We start from the raw sequence: 20992 nt of genomic DNA on the forward strand, positions 1-20992 counted from the left end.
TATTTATGTTGCGGTGCGTTAAATGGCAGTAAATCAACGTTAATGGAAGCCGTTTTAACATTAATGGCAACCCCCCTTCAGCAGTATTTCTATCGCCATCGGTGCAATTACCTTCTGCTGCTGATAAATCAGAAGCTGCCCTCTGAAGCTAATTTACCGCTATTTAAAAAAGAAAGATGGGAACGATTAGATTGTTATAATCTCTCGGGACCTGTGCTTAAAGATGCCCTTGTCAAAATTAAGCACATTTTCTTTGGAAGGGATATGGCTAATAACTGGCGGTTTTATTAACACCTCTATAATGCATTACGGATTTTATCAGACATCCTTGTATCTCTGGTTCCTCAACATTGCCAGGCACACTGTCCTTCTCCCATCGGAGGTCAACTGCTAGTCGACTTGCAGCCAATCATCAAAACTGACCAGCCGACACAATTGGTTCGGCGGAAGGGAAGCCGGGAGGTGAGGGTGAAAAATTGTCACTGCACGTATTCCCATAGATACAGAAATCTTAAATCTAGATACGTCATTGGCCGCTGCAGTTCATTGGAGCGACCTGTATCGCGGCCGTCATATTAGAGCGGGGCACACTTCCTTACTCCTGGCCAATCACAGTGCGTCTTTTCCGGGACTTGTCAGAATCTAGTTGTGTAAAAAAGATCTGGTTGTATTTTCATACAACTAGATTCTGCCAAGTCTCTGAAAAGACGCGCTGTGATTGGCCAGTAGTCAGGAAGCGTGCGTGCCCCCTCTAATATGCCGGCCGCGATACGGACGCCCCCAGTGTCGGAGGAGGTGTCTACCTTTATGTGTCAGCAGGGAGCGTTGGGCGGGAGGAGTAGGACGAAGGCTCTACCCTCCTCCCGGTGGGGGCTCCTCACTGGTATAGGTGAATCAGTAGGATACAACAGCAGTGACAACACAGACATGTGTGTGGGGAGGAATCAATAGGCTCTATTCACAGCAGCCATATTATGAAGACATTCACAGGTGTTACCAATGATACTAATGAAGGCTCTGTTCCATTCTGGTCAAACAGAGTCATGGTGCTGATATTGTGTGCATGTTGGCTCACTGGAGACACTCTGTTACACCAGTGGGTCTACAGTTGGGGTCCAGGGACCCTCATGGGCTTCCAAATGGCCCCTTACAGGTGTGTAAGTCTGAGAGTGTAGAAATGGAACCAAATGGACCCGTATGGGTCCATTTGGTTCCATTTGTACACTCTCAGAGTTATGGGGGTCGTGGAAACCACTGTGCTAGACTAAATGGAAGAGAGCCTTCATTAGTATCATTGGTAACACCTGTGAAGGAAGTGATAATATGGCTGCTGTGCATAGAGCCTATTGGCATAAAGACTAAATCGGGGAGAAAAAAGGCAGCCAGCCGTAATCTGAGCATTGCTCCAAGTCCAAGAACCCCATCTGACAATATCCTGTCCCTGAAGCATGGAGCATGAATCGTGGAGAAAACGCACAACCTGTTCTGCCCTCATGGTTCATTTAAATCGGATCTTGACCGCTAGTTGAACTCGCTCTTACTTACGTATTCGGCACACTCTTCCGGGCATGGCGAGTACAGTACGTAGTCCTCCGTCATGCCAAACACTTTGCTCTTAACCATGTCTCAGTCAACGAGAGGTTTTCCCCCGAGGGGGCCCACGTGAACTCTGGCCTTGAAAGCCAAATGTGTGACATCTGACATGCACAACTAAATCCATTAGTGGTGAGTGAGGATCCGTAGCGGCTTCATCAAAAATTCTCGGTCGTCTTTGCTCCGTACAAGCAAAGGGCTCGTGCTCTGTCATGATGCATTTTCCTTTGTGTGTGTGGTTTTGCAGGAGGCAACCATAGTGGATTAAGAAACAAAGGATTTCTACATGTCCCCAATGTACTGTACGTGCCATCCTATCTATCTCCTTGCATCACCCGTTTCCATTGGCCAGTGGTGTAAAGTAACTGAGTACATTTACTCAATTACCGTACTTGAGTACAATTTTGAGGTACTTTTACTTTGCTGGAGTATTTCCAGTCTTCAGTACTTTCACTTCGACTCCACTACATCTTAGAGGCAACTATTGTACTTTTACTCCACTACAATTATTTGAACACTTTAGTGACTAGTTGCTTTGCAGATTATTACATCATAAAACATGCATAAACCACTGTAGCCTTATTTTATACATAGGCTGAAAATAGCCGATCTACAAGCTCACAACGTTTGTAAGCTATTTTCAAAAATTTTAGTACTTTTACTTTTGGTACTTTAAGTACATTTTGATACCAAAAATGTTTTAGTTTTACAAGTACATCCAGACTTTTAACAGAGTACCTCTACATTGCAAGTATTGATACTTTTACCTAAGTAAAACATTTGAGTACTTTTTCCACCACTGCCGTGGGCTCTCCCTCGGCTCGCTGAATCCGCCCGGTGCTCTCAATTTGTCTTCCTAGAGAAGTCGGGGCGCCGCGAGAGAGGCCTTGACTTATGAGGACATTAGATGTTGAATCAGGGACCATACAGTATATTTTGTCATAAAGTGCAGATTCGTCTCCGCACTTCCCCAAGGTGCAGCATCAAAAAACACAGTTTCTCTCAAGTTCTTTGTCTTCCTGACACTCTGCGTCGGTCTCTTTCTCTTTCTGTCTGTCCGCCCTTTTCTTTCCCTGTTTTGGAACCCAAACACAGAAGAAAATACAAGCACAGTGTATCAAATCACAAGGAAAAACATCAAACGGTGGTTTATTTGTTGTATTTCTTTCTCGTTTTCTCTTTGTCTATTATTTTGAAGATGGTGTGTAATATCAATGCATGGAATATGTTAATGTAATGACCTAGTTTCCTAGTATCTGTCTTCTTCCTCTGTCAGGGAGGATGATGTTTGATGTCTGTATTGACGTTTGATGTCTGTTTGCACATCAAAATGGTGAGGGTTCATTTAACTCTGAAAGTGTAAAAATGGATTAAGTTGACACTCAGGTGTGACTGCAGTACGATGAGCACATCAAACTAGTATTAGACATTTATGCTCCTCCCCTCTCTGTGCCTCCCCCCCCTCTTCTCTAGTTAAGTACAATTTTGAGGTATTTGTACTTTACTTGAGTATTTGCAATTTCCAATACTTTTTCTTCTCCGCTACATCTCGGAGGCACATATTGTACTTTTACTCCACTACAATAATTTGAAAACTTACTTTGCCGATATAAATCATTACATTGCAAAACATACATTAACCACTTTAGTCCTATTTTATACCTAGGCTTTTTTGAAAATAGCCAATCTACAAGCTCACTGTGACACGTTGTAGATCTGCTATTTTCAAGCATTTCACTGAACACCAGACTTTTACTTGTAACAGAGTACTTCTGCAATGCAGTATTTACTTTACTTAAGTAAAACATTTGAATACTTTTACACACGCACACGCACGCGCACCGTGTCAAAGTAATTATTCCTCATTAATCAACAATAATTACCGACCAGTGTGTTAATCCAAAGGTCTGAATTGAGGACAGTATTGAATGAGCAGTCCTATTAATTCAAACATTGTTAATCTCTCTCTTCTATCTCTCTCTGTTACTCACTGGAGCCTCTGACTCTCTCCACACCAGTTCTACACATTAAAGCCTTATTAGATACATAACATCCCATGATGGAACCCTCCCGGTTCCTCTTTCGGAACGCTGAACATTTTGCACTTCTGTATCTTTGGATTGAGTGACCCATAAAAACCCATAGGGGTTTGTCGTAGTGGCTGTTGCTGTTCATGGTGATAACTTACATTATTTATTGTCAAGTCAAATTTTATTATAGCCCAATATCACAAAACATGTCCCAAAGGGCTGTTCATAAAAACAAGCACTAATAAAACCATAATAAAACAAGTACTGCAATTTATATACATAGTATACACATACGTACAAATCACACATAAAAAACATGCAGGGCTTTGAGAAGAGCACAGAGCCCTGGATCAGTGCTGGATTTGTCTGTACTGATAGATCGCCCATGCCAGGCCACTCCATTTTAGTACAGCTGTGTCACAGAGAGAGAAACAGATATAGGGAGACAGAGAAACCGTGTGTGTGTGTCTAGGGGGGGACCATTTGGTTCCATGTGCCATTGTGCCATGAAGGGCTTCCAGGGACCACTTTGAGACCCACTGGTGTAGCACAGTAGCAGTGTGTTTCTAGTGAGCCAACATGACACAACATCAGCAGCCTGACTCTGTTTGACCAGAATGGAACAGAGCCTTCATTAGTATCATTGGTAACAAACACCTGTGAAGGAATTAAGGAAGAGACCCGATTTCTTTCCAATTATGGCAGCTGTGCATACAGTGTGTCTGCAAGTGTCTGGTGGCCCACAGAGTAGAGCGGGGGGACAGGGGCGTAAATCCACTCATCCAGGAGTACAGCCAACGCGTTCACCGAACATGGAATTTTTCTATCGACAAGATCTGTATACGGCACAGGGTAGTAACTATTTCCCCCCCCCCCCCCCATTCCATTCTATTTTTCGTTGGGATGAGGGGCTCAGAGTGTTTAGTAGGCTTTCATTGTGCGGGCATAACAGCTCGAAAGTGCCATATAGGAGGACTCCTTTGCTATGGACCGGAGCTAGATGGTCCCACCAGACTGTGTGTTGTTGAACCCCCCACCCTGTGTTAAACATCTGCTACAGTGCCCCCCCCCCAAAGCTGTTAGACTAGAACAGGGGTCTTCAACAGGGGGTCCGGGACCCCTAGGGGGTCCTCAAAGCTACTATAGGGGGTCCGCCAAATCTTTGTGTGATAGGATTTAGTTTTTTTTACATTACTTGAACCCTAAAATTCCTTTTCTGAGGGGAACATTAGCCAAAAATAGCAGATCTACAAGCTCTCAACGCCTCGCGCTGCGAGGCGTTGAGAGCTTGTAGATCGGCTATTTTTGGCAAAGAGGCTATAGGTGTAGAGGGAAAAAATAGCAACTGCTAGTAAAAAAAAAAACTTTAATCTGAAACACAATTATATACAATATAGAGTAAGGGGTACCTGCTTCATCTCTCTCTCAGCTTGGGGGTCCTTGGCCTGAAAACGTTGAAGACCCCTGGACTAGAAGGTTCTATTTAACAACATTTTTATTATTTTAACATGTCATTTATTTTGGGGGGAATCTATTCAAGCCTTTTTCTGTGTCTGTTTTTCTGACTGGAACATGGAGACAGGCCATCAATCATCCAGCCTGCGGTCACCTCTCGTGTCGACTTGAAAACCTGGTCTGCTCCACAACACAAATAATCACCTGTTTGACTTGGCCGAATCTGATAAATACTGAAGCTGCTAGCCATCAATCACACACGTATACAGCATGTCACCTCACCTGCACTTGACGACGGTGCCAGTTTGGAGGATTTGCCAGCAGCGTCGCCAGATTTTGCGAGAGAAATAAGCAACCCGCTCTACGAAAACAAGCCCAAAAGAAGGGACTATATAGGCGAAATGAGGACTTTAAACCTATATGCGGCGGCTATTTGAACATAGCCGATCTACAAGCTCACAACGCGTCGCGATGCGACGAGTTGTGAGCTTTTAGATCTGCTATTTTCAGAAGAATCTTGACAAAAGTGACACATTTTTGGTATTTTTTGAAAATAATTAACGACACTAATCTGGTAAGAGGGTCCCTGGCACAACATACTTTTGGATGGGGGGGGGGGGGGAACCACTGGTTTAAACAACATTTAAAAGACATGCCCAAATCAGCAACTACACTACAAGCAACCAGCCCCCCCCCCCCCCCCCCAAAAAAAAACACAACCCACAACTACCACTATTTACAAGCAACTTTACAGAAAACAACAAGCCCAAAGTTGCTTATAATAAGCATACATGGCAACACTGTTTGCCAGCATTTGTGATGCAGAGGCCGCGTCCTGTCACCGCGGCGGTGACGGGACATCCAGCAAATGTCCCCCAACCTGTCACTATAACGTGACGGTTGTTGTGGCCAAGGATTGTTGAGCGAACAGAGGACATAGGTGGTGCGAGGTTGTAACACAGTGAAGGAGAGAGAGCCCGAGGAGTGTCCACATAAAAACATAATTTTAACAATTTCTGTACACTTTTTTGAAAAAAATCTTCCTCCTAGTGTAACCATAATACCTGATGATTATGTTTTTTGGGGGGGGGGGGTCACTGAAAATCACAGCACCCCATCTTTAAGATCATGTCCAAGAGGAAGTCAAAGTGTAATGTCCATAGTTGTATTAGTTCACAGACTAAAATAAACACTTTATCTTTCTTCTCCGGGTGTGTGTCTGCAGGTCCAGTGACTATGGAACCACCTACACCAAACTCAACCTGATGCCAGGAACCACCGTCGTCGTGACCAGCTTCTCCATCTGTCCCACCAACAAGAAAAAGGTACTGTAGGAGGACAAAAGGCACAACTGGAAGCTTTAGTATTTAGCGTTATTTGACTGTGATTCAAGGACGTTTGGGTGGAGATGGCTGCCCACAAACTGTAGTGTAGCGTGTCTGACAGTGTGATATTACATTAATTCGGGGGCAGTTGCAGAATCAACGGTTATCGCCAGGTTTAGAAGTGGAAGGTACCGTAGATGCCGAACTGAAAGCACCGTCTCCGATACAGTGGGTGAGTGGAGGTGAGATATGATTGGGCCACTGAGTGTGGCGGCGTGTCCAATTGGCCGATGTTACTGCCATGGCCTGGGGTTCTTCCAATCGATGAGGAAGATAGAGGAAGATTAGATGTAGTCACTCTTCTCACCGACCCCCCCTCCCATGGCCTTCTGGGACTCACAGATTCATCCACTTGAGTCAAGCGTGCGCACACACACACACACACACACACACACACACACACACACACACACACACACACACACACACACACACCCCTCTCTCTGGTCCCTGAGGGACATTTAGGAGGACTCCATTCCCAAGCAATTACATGCTTGTGTGTGTGTGTGTGTGTGTGTGTGTGTGTGTGTGTGTGTGTGTGTGTGTGTGTGTGTGTGTGTGTGTGTGTGTGTGTGTGTGTGTGTGTGTGTGTGTGTGTGTGTGTGTGTGTGTGTGTGTGTGTGTGTGTGTGTGTGTGTGCGCGCGTGCAGGGAGGTCCTGGTTGTGAGAGTGTGTGTTCTGTCAGTATGGATGTGTGGTAATGGGAACTCTGGGACAAGACAATGCTTAAACACACCCCCAGGCCTCTAGCAAGGGGAGTGCTGCCACGATTGGAGCTCAACATGATGAGTGTGCATGTGATGAGAGTGCGTGTGCGTTTGAAGCAAAGGCCCGGAATCCGCCTTTGAAATTGAGTCTATATAGGAAGTGACAGTTCAAATGAATGGCCTGTAGTTTTGCTGTTTTACCCCTGCTGGTGTCAGAAGAAATGCAAGCGGATGGGATTTTGCCGAACTTTAGACTTTATTTTATTAAACATTTTCACAAATACTATATGCTTCCAGTCGCTAGTTTAAAGTCTTCTTTCAATCACCATGACATAAGTTTTGGTAAATTATGGTCCCATTTATTTTAAAATTTATGGTAAAGTAGGACAGTAGTTCTCAACCTTTTTACACAGTACAACCTCAGAAAATATTTGGCTCTCCAGGTACCACCATTATGATTGATGTTAAAATACAGTAGTCTACGCCTACCTCCCATCCTATTCAGCTATGCACAGTTCACACAGGAGGCAAATTAATTCCTAATAATTTAATAACATATAAAAAATAATATATAAGAATATATATTGTTCACTGTTGTCAGCCAAAGGCATGCTGTACAAAATGGTAACAATATAACTGCCACTTTAACTCTTAAGTTCTCAACAGGCAGACAGAGAGACAGACAGAGACACAGAGAGACAGACAGAGACACAGAGAGACTGACAGAGACCACAGAGAGACAGACAGAGAGACAGACAGACAGACAGAGACCACAGAGAGACAGACAGAGACACAGAGAGACAGACAGAGACACAGAGAGACTGACAGAGACCACAGAGAGACAGACAGACAGACAGACAGACAGAGATAGAGACAGGCAGGCAGACAGACAGACAGACAGACATGCACCCCCCCCCCACAGACACACACACACACACACACACTCACAATGTGCGCCGAGGCAGCTGACGAGAAGTTTAACTTTTTACCGCAGCTTTGCAATGCGCGAGGCATGTCGATGGCTTTACTTTGATATTTTGGGAAAATAATTAACGACACAAAACAGCTGTAAGGTTAATCGCCACTTTGCCTGATTCAGTTTGTCTTGTTATTAAGAAATCAACTCTTCAGTAGGCTACGTGTGTTTTGGTTTTAAGATGCCGTTTGAAATGGCTTTCATGCATGAGTGATTCATTAACATACCACACTGTCTGTATAGGCTACTCCTCCGCCCCACAGTTCTGTGGAATCCCAGTTTCCGTGTCATATTAACTGGGACTGGGTTATTGTGGCATTTGAACTGCACCAATTGGTGCTGGGAGTCTGGGTTCGGCCCGGTTTGCGATTTCACTGGCGCTCCTGGAGCAGAGCTGTTCCGTGACCCAAGACATCCACTACTTCAGTTTCTACTTGCTACTGGTCAAAATATTCTCCTCTTGATCCACACTTAGTTCCAGTTTTGAGCCACGATTGCATCATTTTAACTCCGCTATTTATTAGTATCTTGCCACCGTTTAGCTTGTTGTAATCGGTGTGATCGTGGCAAATACCAAAACGCTCGCCCCAAAAACAGTCGCCCCGGGGCAAATCCAGCAATATTCACCTGGTATTCCTAAACGTAACCTCAGTAAACTATGCCTGAACGAAACCTAACCTTATTCCTAAACTTAGCCTCAGTAAAACTATGCCTAACCTTAAACTTATTTCTAACCTTATCCTCAGTAAAACAAATATGTAATCGTATTAATATACAGGAAAGCAACATTTGTTTTTAAATCTCATTTCCATGATATCATGGTAAGGTTATAAATAATTCATAGAAGTATTTCGATAGTAGCCTGGTATACGCTATTATGTTATTGTATATCTCAGTTCCCACTTTTTTCTTTTTTTGGGGAGATTGTTCTGCGTACCACCAGAGGGGGCCTCGTGTACTGACTCCATGGTAGCTACAAACAAAAGATCAGCTTGTGTACACACACACACACACACACACACACACACACACACACACACACACACACACACACACACACACACACACACACACACACACACACACACACACACACACACAAGCTGATCAATACCACTAATCACATGAACAATGGCAGATGACTGGGTCAATGAGCCTTGTGAATGGGATGACACACTCTTTAGTCTTTACGCACTCTGTGGCTCCTCACATTGAAAAGGTGTGAGGAGCCACAAATAAATCAATGGGTCCAGAAGCAATTAGAGAGCAGTATTTTAAAGTAACTAAGTACATTTACTCAAGTATTGTACTTAAGTACACTTTTGAGGTACTTTTACTTTACTGGAGTATTTCCAATTGTCTATACTTTTACTTCTACTCCACTACATCTCAGAGACAAATAGTGTAGTTTTTACTCCACCACAATTATTTGAAAACTTCAGCTACTAGTTACTTTGTCGATTTGAATTATTATTACAAAACACACATTAACCACTTCAGCTGTATTTAAATATTGGCCATTTGAAAATAGCAGATCTACAAGCTCACAATGCGACGCGTTGTGAGCTTGTAGATCTGCTATTTTCAAATGGCCAATGTTTAGAAACCATTACTTTTGCACTTTTACTCATTTTCACTTTTACAGACTCTTACTTGTAACAGAGTGTTTCTACATTGCAGTATTGATGCTTTTACTTAAGTAGTCTAGTGCGCCATTAGAGACCTGCTGCTGGAGGGTCTTTGTAGGAGAGGAGTGAAAGGACCCTCCATGCACTTCAGCACAAACGAGCGTACACAGGCTTTGAGGCGGCAGGTTTTCTCTGCGGGCCATTTGTTTATCTATTTCCGACTGTTGTCTCAGTAAAGGTCTCTCACAGGGTGATGGTTGCAGACCTTGCATTCTCTCCGGCATTCCTTTTTTTCCCCCAGTAAAAAGAGCCTGCATCTATAATACAACACGTTTCTTTTGCTTGCCTGTGACAGTAGTGAAAGCGCTGAGAAGGAGGGCAGTTTTATTTGTTAAGCACAATTCAACATCAAGGCAATTCAACGTGCTTTACACAGAACAACGAGCAAAAGAAACACAATTACTGTATAAAATGACATTAAGATGCATAAAACAAAAGAAGTGAAAATGACTAGATACAGTTACAGTGCAGAAGAGAAAATACAATGCAACTCAATCAAAGGCGGCGGCAAACATAAAGGTCTTTAGTTGTGTTTTAACACATTCGGTGCCAGAATTTTATACTAACAGATTACCTTCGGTGCCAGAAATCTCACCGTTAAGCTGCGCGGCGCTGTTTGAGCTGTAGACTCCAAGACGAGAAATCCATGTGAAAAAAAGCATGCGTTCATTTTGCACGATGGTCCTGGCTAACGCCTGGAACGATAACATCTCTCATGCGAGTAACAATGGCGGAGCGATCGTGCATACAAAATGAGTCGTTTTCCCCAGCGTAAAAAAAGTTTCGGAATTATAGGGGTTTTAGAGAAGGAGATAGAACGGAAGCGGATGGGGAGCCATGTTTTTGACATAGTGATCCATCTGTCCTTTCCTTCTCAGAATCACCACGGGTGATTCCAGAGCTGCTCCAGCCCCTCCTGTGTGGAAAAAAAAAGACTGAAAACACGGTTCGGACCGTGTTCGGCACCAAAGCGCTACTCTGTGAAAACACGGTTCAGACCGTGTTTGGCACCCGATGTGTTAAAATAAATGAGAGTGGCAGCAGACCTGCAGTTTTCTGGGAGTTTGTTCCAGATAATGTGGTGCATAAAAACTAAATGCTGCTTCCCCACGTTTATGTTTGGTTTTAGGGACAGAAAGCAGACCTTTCCCAGATGACCTGAGAGGTCTGGATGGTTCATGATATCGTACACATCAAGGTCTATTATTTATTTGGCATTTGAGCCACGGATGAGATTTAGCCTAACCCCAGGCACGTGCACAGATAGACTCTAGGTGGTGCTAGAGCACCTGCCCTTTGCCCTCTGGACCAGAAGTGCCCTTTGTTTTAGTTTACACATCTGCATCAGACAGCATGTATGAAACAAATACATGCAATTACGACGTACAAGATGTGCCTGTAATAAATCAAACTAGGGTGTTTTTATGATTCTGAATCCATTGCAAGCATTTGTTTTGCACCAAAACCACTCCTTGGGCTAAAAACGGCCCAATCTCAATGGGCTTTTTACACAAAAAGTATACCTGGAAAAGGATGGCTATGGCCGTTTTTAGCCCAAGGAGTGGTTTTGGTGCAAAACAAATGCTTGCAATGGATTCAGAATCATAAAAGCACCCTAGTTTGACCCCTCACATGCTACTTAAAACAGAATTATTTTCTTATTTTTTTTCCCCCACATAAGGTTATGGTGGGTACCTCAACTTTCAGCAGCTGTCAAAAATTCTCCTAGGGAAACTGCATTTCAGTCTTTGTGAGATGTGTTACTAGACACTTTAACAAACAAGATTTTTTTTGGTAAGGAATTTATTCCAAGTTGTTTTTAATATCCCCTGACTATATGTCTTCCGCCAATTGTAAAGTCTCTCAGGTTACCAGAGTGTTTAACCACCCTGGTTCAGGAGGTTATGGATTCAGCGAGGAAGGAATGCTATAGCTCATTAACACAGATAAACTCGCCGTGCAAGCGAGGGATTGGGTGCCGTCGCTGTCCAGCGTCTTTGAAAGACTTTGAAAAAAAAATGCTTTCAAAAACTTCTACTTCTGTCTTCGGGAACAGAAAGCCTGCTTTCTCACAGTCGCAATTTTCCAGAACTTGCTGACGCTTGAGATATACGATGAGGCCCGCGATGTGTCCAGTCCAGTCCGCCCTGCCTGCTTCATGTGAGATTAATGTTCAATAATTCAGGGAGTTTTATCGGTGGACTGCCGTTTTGAACCATTCTCTCTCTCTCTCTCTCTCTCTCTCTCTCTCTCTCTCTCTCTCTCTCTCTCGCTTACATAGTGGCTGTGTGACAACGTTTGGACGCAGCAGAGCCCTATAAGGCAAAGTTAACCCATTCAATCCGGGGGAAAAAAATAGCAGATCTACCAGCTCATAGCGTGGCACCAAGTGCCGCGCTATGAGCTGGTAGATCTGCTATTTTTGAAAAATCTTGAAAATGTGTGCAAATCTTTGAATATATATATTTTTTCTTTTAAAGCGAACATTTGTAACTCAAATCTTTGCTTCTGGGGGGTCCCTGGAACAACACGTTTTCAGATGGGGGTCCGCGGCCATATCTAAAAATGTTTCCTAAATCCTAACAGTATGTTGCTATATCAGTGGTGCTGACACAGTTGCGTTCCCGGTCTTAACGGATTAATCATATCTTTGCTCCCCACATTGAAAACACTGGCTGGAGTTCAGCTCCAGGGGCACCGGGGGGGGGGGCTCTATACTCTGTGTTTTAGGATACATGTAGTCTCTCAAGCATGATAAACTGTTCCACAATGTTAAAGTAATGCTAGGCAACCTTTTCAATAAAACTAAAGTTAATTTGTATATCTTTTGTGAGTGGCAAATGTTTCACAACACCCACTCCATGAATTTCACCCACGAAAGCTTTTTATTTATATATTTTCTATTGAACGGTGTCGGGGGGGACTTTCCCGCGAAAATGACGTCATCTGGCCGGAAAACGGAAGCGGAAATGCACCGGTTTCCTGTTTGGCCAGGAACTACCGCGCTAATAGCAAAAAGGAATCTCACGCTGTTTTTAAGAGATTGTATGATTTGAAGATCGAAAAACAACAGAAAAAGAAAACACAGCTCACGGTAACTAAAGCTCCACTGGCTAAGAGAAACGATCCACAGATCGTATAAAACAATTAAAAGAACGTTTTTTGAAACGGTTCCGTCTTCCGGTGAAAACAAATGGAATTCTGGGTAACAGACGAATAAACGAATGGCCTGCAGTGACGGTAATGACCAGCAGAGGCTGCTAAAAATCGTTATTTGTGGACCTGCATTGTATAACTTTAAAATATGCGACTAATTTCATTTACAGTATAGGACAGATTTGCATGACTGCAAAGACGAAACGGAAGTGGGGTGGGAGGCTTTTTTCAGCGCGGTATGACTGTGTGACAGAACAGAAACATATCGTCTCTGCTGGGGTGGAAATCCTTATCAGTATTCAAATTCAAAAGTAGCAAAAGTAGCAGATCTACAAGGCAATTGTGTTCGCATAGACGATCTGCTACTTCTGATACTTTTGTGTGACGCTGTAGTACAGTACATACATGGACAACTGGCGGCCCCGGGGGCCACATGCGGCCCCCAACTTCACTTAATGCGGCCCGCATGCAGGTTGATATCGGAATACTGATATATTATTGATTTCAGCTGTTACAATTTCAAACATGACCCGCTTTAATTACCTCAGTCTATATTATAGTAGCTTAATGACCAGTATTAAAATGATATTGTCTTTTTTATGTCCAATGTATTTGTATTTAAGTCAGGGGCACCGGAATGAAATGTGACCCATTTAACCCATTCAACCCGGGAACGCATCTGTGTCATTTTAGATTACTTTGGCTATTCACAAAATAGCAGATCTACAAGCTCATAGCGCGGCACTCGGTGCCGCGCTATGAGCTTGTATATCTGCTATTTTGTTTAAATCGTGAAAATGTTTGTACATCTTTGAATAATATTAGATTTTTTTTCATTGAACATTTTTAACTCAAATCTTTGCTTCTGGGGGTCCCTATTACAAAATATTTTGAGATGGGGGGCTAATACATATCATTTTGGGGGTCCTTCACATGAAAAAGTGTTAGAACCACTGATATAAAACATTTTGTTCCAGGGACCCCCAGAAGGTTTGAGTCAAAAATGTTCCCTTTACAAAAATATAAATTATATTCAAATATTTGCACACATTTTCCAGGTTTTTCAAAAATAGCAGATCTCCAAGCTCATAGCGCGGCACTCGGTGCCGCGCTATGAGCTTGTATCTGCTAGTTTGAATGGATTGAATGGGTTAAGGAGCCTGGGTGCATGAGGAACAGTGTATAGCACAGACAGGGACTCGGGCTATATGTCAAGGAAACCAGCGCTAATACTTGGAATACATGAATTACCGCCTGTGCATTCCAATACACACCCTAACCCGCAATTAAAAAATAGCAGATATACAAGCTCATAGCGACTTTGGGTAGTAGCAATTGCTTCCTAAATGTTGTTTCGCTACCAGGTATTATTTAATTAATTATTTTGCTGCTGCCAGCATTTTTCACCTTGTTTTGACGATCTTTGGAGAGCGGATGTAAACAAAACGTGTCCAGGGGATGGTCATTTTTTATTTTTACCGTGAACGGCCATTTTGTTGCTATCGCCTGTTGATAATGGCTCGTTTTCACCAACAAAAACAAAAAGAATCCGAGCTAGAAGTGTTTTTCTACAAATCCTAATATTGGAGTGGACGGAAGGGAAATTTTTTGGGGATGACGTCAAATGTATTTGTCTGCGAACCCCCCATCTGAAAAGAGTTTGTGCCAGGGACCCTCCTGACACGACTTGTGGTTTCAAAGCGTTTCAAAAATATATTTCCCCCCAAAAGAAATTCAACTTTTGTTTTGAAAGTAGGAGATCTACAGGCTCACAACGTGACCCCCCCAAAGGGACCCCCCACCCTTAGAAATGGAATTGTGGAAGTCGAGGCATTCAGTTTTATTTGACTCGGTTCCACAGAAAAATATTGTGAAAATAGACATTTTCAAAACTTTTTTTTTATATAATTTGACAATTTGGCCAATGTTTGACCAGATTTGTTTCATAGCTTGTTGGCCATAGTAATGGTCTCCCCCCCCCCCCCCCTCCCCTTTTTTTTTTGTTTTGTTTAAAAAACATCTTAAAAGTCCTAATTGTCACTTCACTGTCATCTGGCGACTCACTAAAATCACGTGGGCCCCCCGGGGGTCCCTACCCACAGGTTGAGAACCACTGAGATAGAGAAACAAAGGCATGCTAGACTACACCGTGAAATAGAAATGATTATGAATTATTATTTTACTGTAAGAGAAGGACAAAGAAACAGGAGAAGTGTGTGTTCCTCAGAGCTTAAGAGAGAACAAAGCTGACTAACTGCATTGCATAATGTGCTTTAGTGATAACGCATGAATTCATTTAACTGTATTGCATAAGATATGTTCATCAGGAAGTGATGGTGGATGAATTCCTTAACTTTATTACATAATGGAATACAATGGAAACAGGCCTTCAGGGATTTTTGTGTTACCTTTTAAGTGTAATTGTTAATCCAGTCAACCAATCAATCAATCAATCAATTGATCGATCAATGTGTCTTAGTTAGGCAGTGATAGTGTATGAATTCATTTATTATTATTATTCATGTATGTTTTGCTTTTTATTGGAGAATAACAATTTTTAACATTCAGCCATTAAATAATACAGTTCACCATAGATTAAAAACAAAAAAAATATGACATTGACATAAAATAAAACACAATATCACAAGATAAAAACAAAATGACAGCAAACAATAACACAAAGAAAAAACTCAACAAAAAACAGACAATATGAGTCAACCTTTATTATTGTGTGAGAGAGCTGCAGCTGCAGAAGTAAATGCTTGTTGACTTTTACACGCCAATCCCCTAAAATAATGTGTCTGTCTCTAATCCCTTTATCCCATTTGGTTTAAAACATTTTTATGAAGCTTAAAATCCCCTCTGACTAATTTCCGATGTATCTGCCCAGCCAAAATGTCAAAATAACACACCTGATTTCTCCCCGTTCATCAGGCTCGGTAAAATCACAGAGGCCATTACGTAATAAATCATATGGTAATGTAACTAACGGCTTATGAGACCCATAAACACAATGAGAAACAAAGACATTAAGAAAACGATAAAGAAAGACTATGAATTGGGGGATTCTTAAAGTTGTATCCCATCAAATTTTATGTTTCAAAATGATGTGATCGTGAAGGTTGGCAATCCATCATATTGCTAGAACGCAGTGGTGGAAAAAGTACTCAAATGTTTTACTTAAGTAAAAGTATCAATACTGCAATGTAGAAGTACTCGTCCGGAATTCAAAATTTACTTGAGTAAAAGTACAATGTTCTTAAAGTACCAAAAGTAAAAGTACAAATGTTTGAAAATAGCAGATCTACAAGCTCACAACGCGTCGCGATACGACGCGTTGTGAGCTTGTATATCTGCTATTTTCAAATAGCCTAGGTATAAAATAGGGCTAAAGTGGTTAATGCATGTTTTAATGTAATAATATATATCTGCAAAGTAACTACCGTAATTTTCGCACTATAAGCCGCACCTGAATATAAGCCGCAGCAGCTAAATTGAATGATTTGTACATATATAAGCCGCACTGGACTATAAGCCGCGGGTGTAAAATCCCTAGATTTAGGAGGTCCCCTAGTGGCCGTTAGCTATAAAAATCCATAGATAAGCCGCACCGTTATACAAGCCGCAGGGTCGAAAAATTGGAAAAAAGTTGCGGCTTATAGTCCGAAATTTACGGTAATTTGGTAATAATTGTAGTGGAGTAAAAGTACAATATTTGCCTCCGAGATGTAGTGGAGTAGAAGTAAAAGTATAGACAATTGGAAATACTCCAGTAAAGTAAAAGTACCTCAAGATTGTACTTAAGTACTGTACTTGAGTACATGTACTTAGTTACCTTACACCACTGCTAGAACGATGCATGTGTTGTATCCTTCCAAGGGGGCTAATCCTTTGACATGGATGTCGTTTATGAGTCAGCAATGTCGGTGTTGCTTTTAGAATCCAGCTGTGGTAATGGGCAGTGGTTGAAAAAGTACTACGTTTCTTTACTCATGTAAAAGTATCAATACCGCAATGTAGAAACACGTTCCGGCAATCAAAATTGACGTGAGTAAAAGTACAAAAGTATTGGCATCGAAATGTACATAAAGTACCAAAAGTAGAAAGTACTCATTAGGCAGAATGTCCCATTTCACAAGTTTTCAAATGTATAAAATGCATCATAATCTTTTGAAAACAGTAGATCTACAAGCTCACAATACGTCGCAAATGGACGAAATGTATGGGGCTGCAGTGGGTAATGTATGTTTTGTAATAGTAATCAAAATCTACAAAGTAACTGAAGTTTTCCAATACTTGCATAGTGGAGTAAAAAGAACAACATTTGTCTCTGAGATGTAGTGGAGTAGAAGTAAAAGTATAGAAAATTGGAGTTAAGTAAACTAGTAAAGTAAAAATACCTCAGAAGAATACTTAAGTACAGTAAATGTACTTTGTTACTTTCCACCACTGCTCTTAAATGACAGTCAATGAGGCCTGAAGTGAGATCTAAGCCAATAACATCCCACACACACTCCCACTCCTTGGTAATCTCATGATTAAATGTGATGGCCCCCCTTTACTTGGTGGCAATCTGGGAACCCATTGCCAAATGAAAAGGAAAAACAGCGCCCTCTGCTGTTTTTTTTACTTATTCACTTGGCTCTGGGAGGAGCTCAACGAAGCACCCGTGTGCAAGGAAACCAGGGTTTTTGGTCTGCCTTCAGCCTTTCACTTCCGGTGGTGCAACTATGTTTTCATTCCCACAAACAATATTTCTACACGGAACACTAACCCAATTCTCCCAAAGAACATGGATTGTTTTGGTTATAAGCCCACTTGTTTCTATGATGAAAGAGCAATTTAAAATGTTACTAACTTTCCGTGGTCTTGTCCGCTTCGAGGACGCTATTGTTAAATGAGTTTCGGTTTGTTTCTAGTGGGGAAGGAACGGCACACACGTAAATCCCGCCCACTACATTTGATTGGGTAAAGCGCGGCCTGCTTCCTAACCAATGCGCACGGGTTGTCAACACGGCTACCGACAGATTCAAACGCAGAGCAGAATCTGTTCTTGACAGATTACTTGGTGGTGGTGGTGGTAGATAATTACAGGGGAGTGCATGGGATTATTCCGCATGCACGTATGAGCCACGCCTTAATCTGCTTCTCCCAGGTGAAAAAGAATGCACCTTAAAAGAGAGCTGAAGTATAACGCAAGCTTTATAATTACTGGGAGGGGGTCGTAGATCTACTGTATGTCTTTGGCACTCAATGTGTTAAGGATCTTCCAGGTTGTGCTAAGAAACCAGACGTCCCTCCCTTCACACAAAACCAAAAGATTGCATGCTTTGCAGGTGCTATCGAGACAGATCACTGACTGATCAAACACAGGAGAGATAAAGAGTGGATAAAAATAACCCATACCCAATTATTCATGACTCAGTCCGTATCAGCATAATTACTGTACAGTACACAAGTTCTATTCCCTTTTAATTTACTGTATGTATATTAGTCATATTCCCCTCTAAACTCTGTTGGCATCGTTTCATCCTTTAAGCTGCTCCCCGGCTATGACAGACATCAAACTGACGAAGGAACACTTAATGTATCATAATAGTTTATGCATTATGCATTACATTTAGTACATGACAAATTATGAGAACACATGCTGTATAGTCTGTGACACACACACACACACACACACACACACACACACACACACACACACACACACACACACACACACACACACACACACACACACACACACACACACACACACACACACACACACACACACACCCCAGTGGTGGAAAGTAACCAAGTACATTTACTTAAGTACTTAAGTACAATTTTGAGGTATTTGTACTTTACTTGAGTATTTCCAATTTCCAATACTTTTACTTCTATTCCACTACATCTCAGAGGCAAATATTGTACTTTTTTTTATTGTTTCTTTGTTTTTATTGAGGATACATCAAAACAGTTACATTTATCACTTTATCAAATAAAATAAAACAAAACAAATCATACTTTTACTCCACTACAATTATTTGAAAACTTTAGTTACTATGTAGTTACTTTGCAAATATAAATTATGATATTATGAAAAATACATTAAAGGGGCTACACCATGAATTTCATATTTTTTTAGGTTTTTAGTATTTTTTGGGCTCCCCAGTGTCTCTTGTACCCAAAAAAATAATTTTTTTTTAACATTAAGTCATTCATGCTCATTTCATGGATTTCCTGAATGGGCGTGTCTGAACAGGCCATTTCAGAATGGCAGGGCAAGTGATGTCACTTGCCCTGATTTTGCATTGATGATGGCCAGACAGAATTGCTCAGTAGCTCCCCCATGCCCAATAGGACGTTTTGGTATTGCAGCTGAAAAAGCTTGGAATGACAGACAGTCAGATTGTGAGAAAAAATATCTGGATGTTTTTTAGGCTTACAACCTGTTTAAAACGTATTAGGGGGCAATATGTATATATAATATATATTTTTTTAATTCATGGTGTAGCCCCTTTAACCACTTTAGCCCTACTTTATACGTAGGCTATTTGAAAATAGCCGATCTACAAGCGCACAACGCGTCGCATCGCGACGCGTTGTGCGCTTGTAGATCTGCTATTTTCAAATACTTTAGTAGGTTTTACTCTTGGTACTTTAAGTACATTTTGATACCAATACTTTCGTACTTTTACCCAAGTATTTTTTTTATTCTGGACTTTTACTTGTAACAGAGCATTTCTAAATTGCAGTATTGGTACTTTTACTTGATTAAAGAATTTGATTACTTTTCCCACCACTGACACACGGACACGCGTACGCACACACACGCACGCACGCGCGCGCGCACACGCACACGCACACACACACACAGTCTACTTTCCCCTTCTCAATAATAGAAACTGTAATGTCAGAGGATGGATGACACGTAGGGTTTATTGGGTTCAGTTTGTACAGAGGAGGGGGGGGGCACGACCCCCCCTCCTCCTCTGGGAGGGTAAAAACAGGGACGACAACCTTGTTAAAAGCTTCACGCCTCGCTAAACAAACACACATAATCATGACCCCAAACCCACAGGAGAAACCTAAAAAAATATATGTTTTCATGGGCAGTGGTGGAAAAAGTACTCACCTTTTTTGTACTTAAGTAAAAGTGTCAATACTGCAATGTAGAAATACTGTACTCTGCTACAAGTAAAAGTACAAAAGTATTGAAATTAAAATGTACTTAAAGTACAAACGTAGAAAGTATACTATGCAGAATGTCCCATTTCAAGTTTTCAAATGTTTACTCTAAATAGCTTTTGAAAATAGCCGATCTACAAGCTCACAATGCGTCGCATCAAATGGTCAAAATGTATCTAGGGCTGAAGTGGTTAATGTATGTTTTGTGATAATAATCACAATCTTCAAAGTAACTATAGTAACTACATTTTTCAAATAATTGTAGTGGAGTAAAAGTACGATATTTGCCTCTGAGATGTAGTGCAGTAGAAGTAAAAGTATTGGAAATTCTCAAGTAAAGTACAAATACCTCAAAATTGTAAATGTACTTAGTTACTTTATACACCACTGTTTATGGGTGCACTAAAACCGTTGTTGTTTGGCTGTCATAAATATCCATTTATATCTACACGGGTCACAAAAAGGGCGACCGTTCCCTGATGGGATCGAAATGACGTGACTGGGTCTGACTGTGACTAAGCAGCAGAGAACTGAAAGAGAGGGAGAGGACCGAGAAAGAGGGGGATAGAGAGAAGGATAAATGGGGATGCAACAATTAATTAAACCAATCGATTGAATTGATTAAAAAAAAGAGAATATTGATACTCGATATATATCATCGTTTAATGATCAATCCCTCTTTTGGGCATGTAGGTGAACATTTTTAAAAAAATGGAAATTTATAAAAGTGAACAGCTGATGTGTGAGCTTGTAGATCTGCTATTTTCACTATTTTTGTACGACACCATTTAGCCACGCAGTATAAAATAGGCAGATTCTTTGT

The 20992-nt window shown here is 41.5% G+C and overlaps 1 protein-coding gene across 1 annotated transcript in view; it reads left to right on the top strand.

Moving 5' to 3' along the window:
- Positions 1–20992, top strand: part of LOC311034696 (VPS10 domain-containing receptor SorCS2-like) — a 295855-nt gene that overhangs the window by 126233 nt on the left and 148630 nt on the right. The window contains exon 3 of the mRNA XM_084042652.1: positions 6304–6403. Coding sequence (XP_083898778.1) covers positions 6304–6403 — 100 coding nt within the window. The remainder of the gene's footprint in view (positions 1–6303; positions 6404–20992) is intronic.

The sequence above is a fragment of the Gymnoscopelus microlampas genome (assembly GCF_963454915.1).
Source record: "Gymnoscopelus microlampas genome assembly, chromosome: 19".
NCBI lineage: Eukaryota > Metazoa > Chordata > Actinopteri > Myctophiformes > Myctophidae > Gymnoscopelus > Gymnoscopelus microlampas.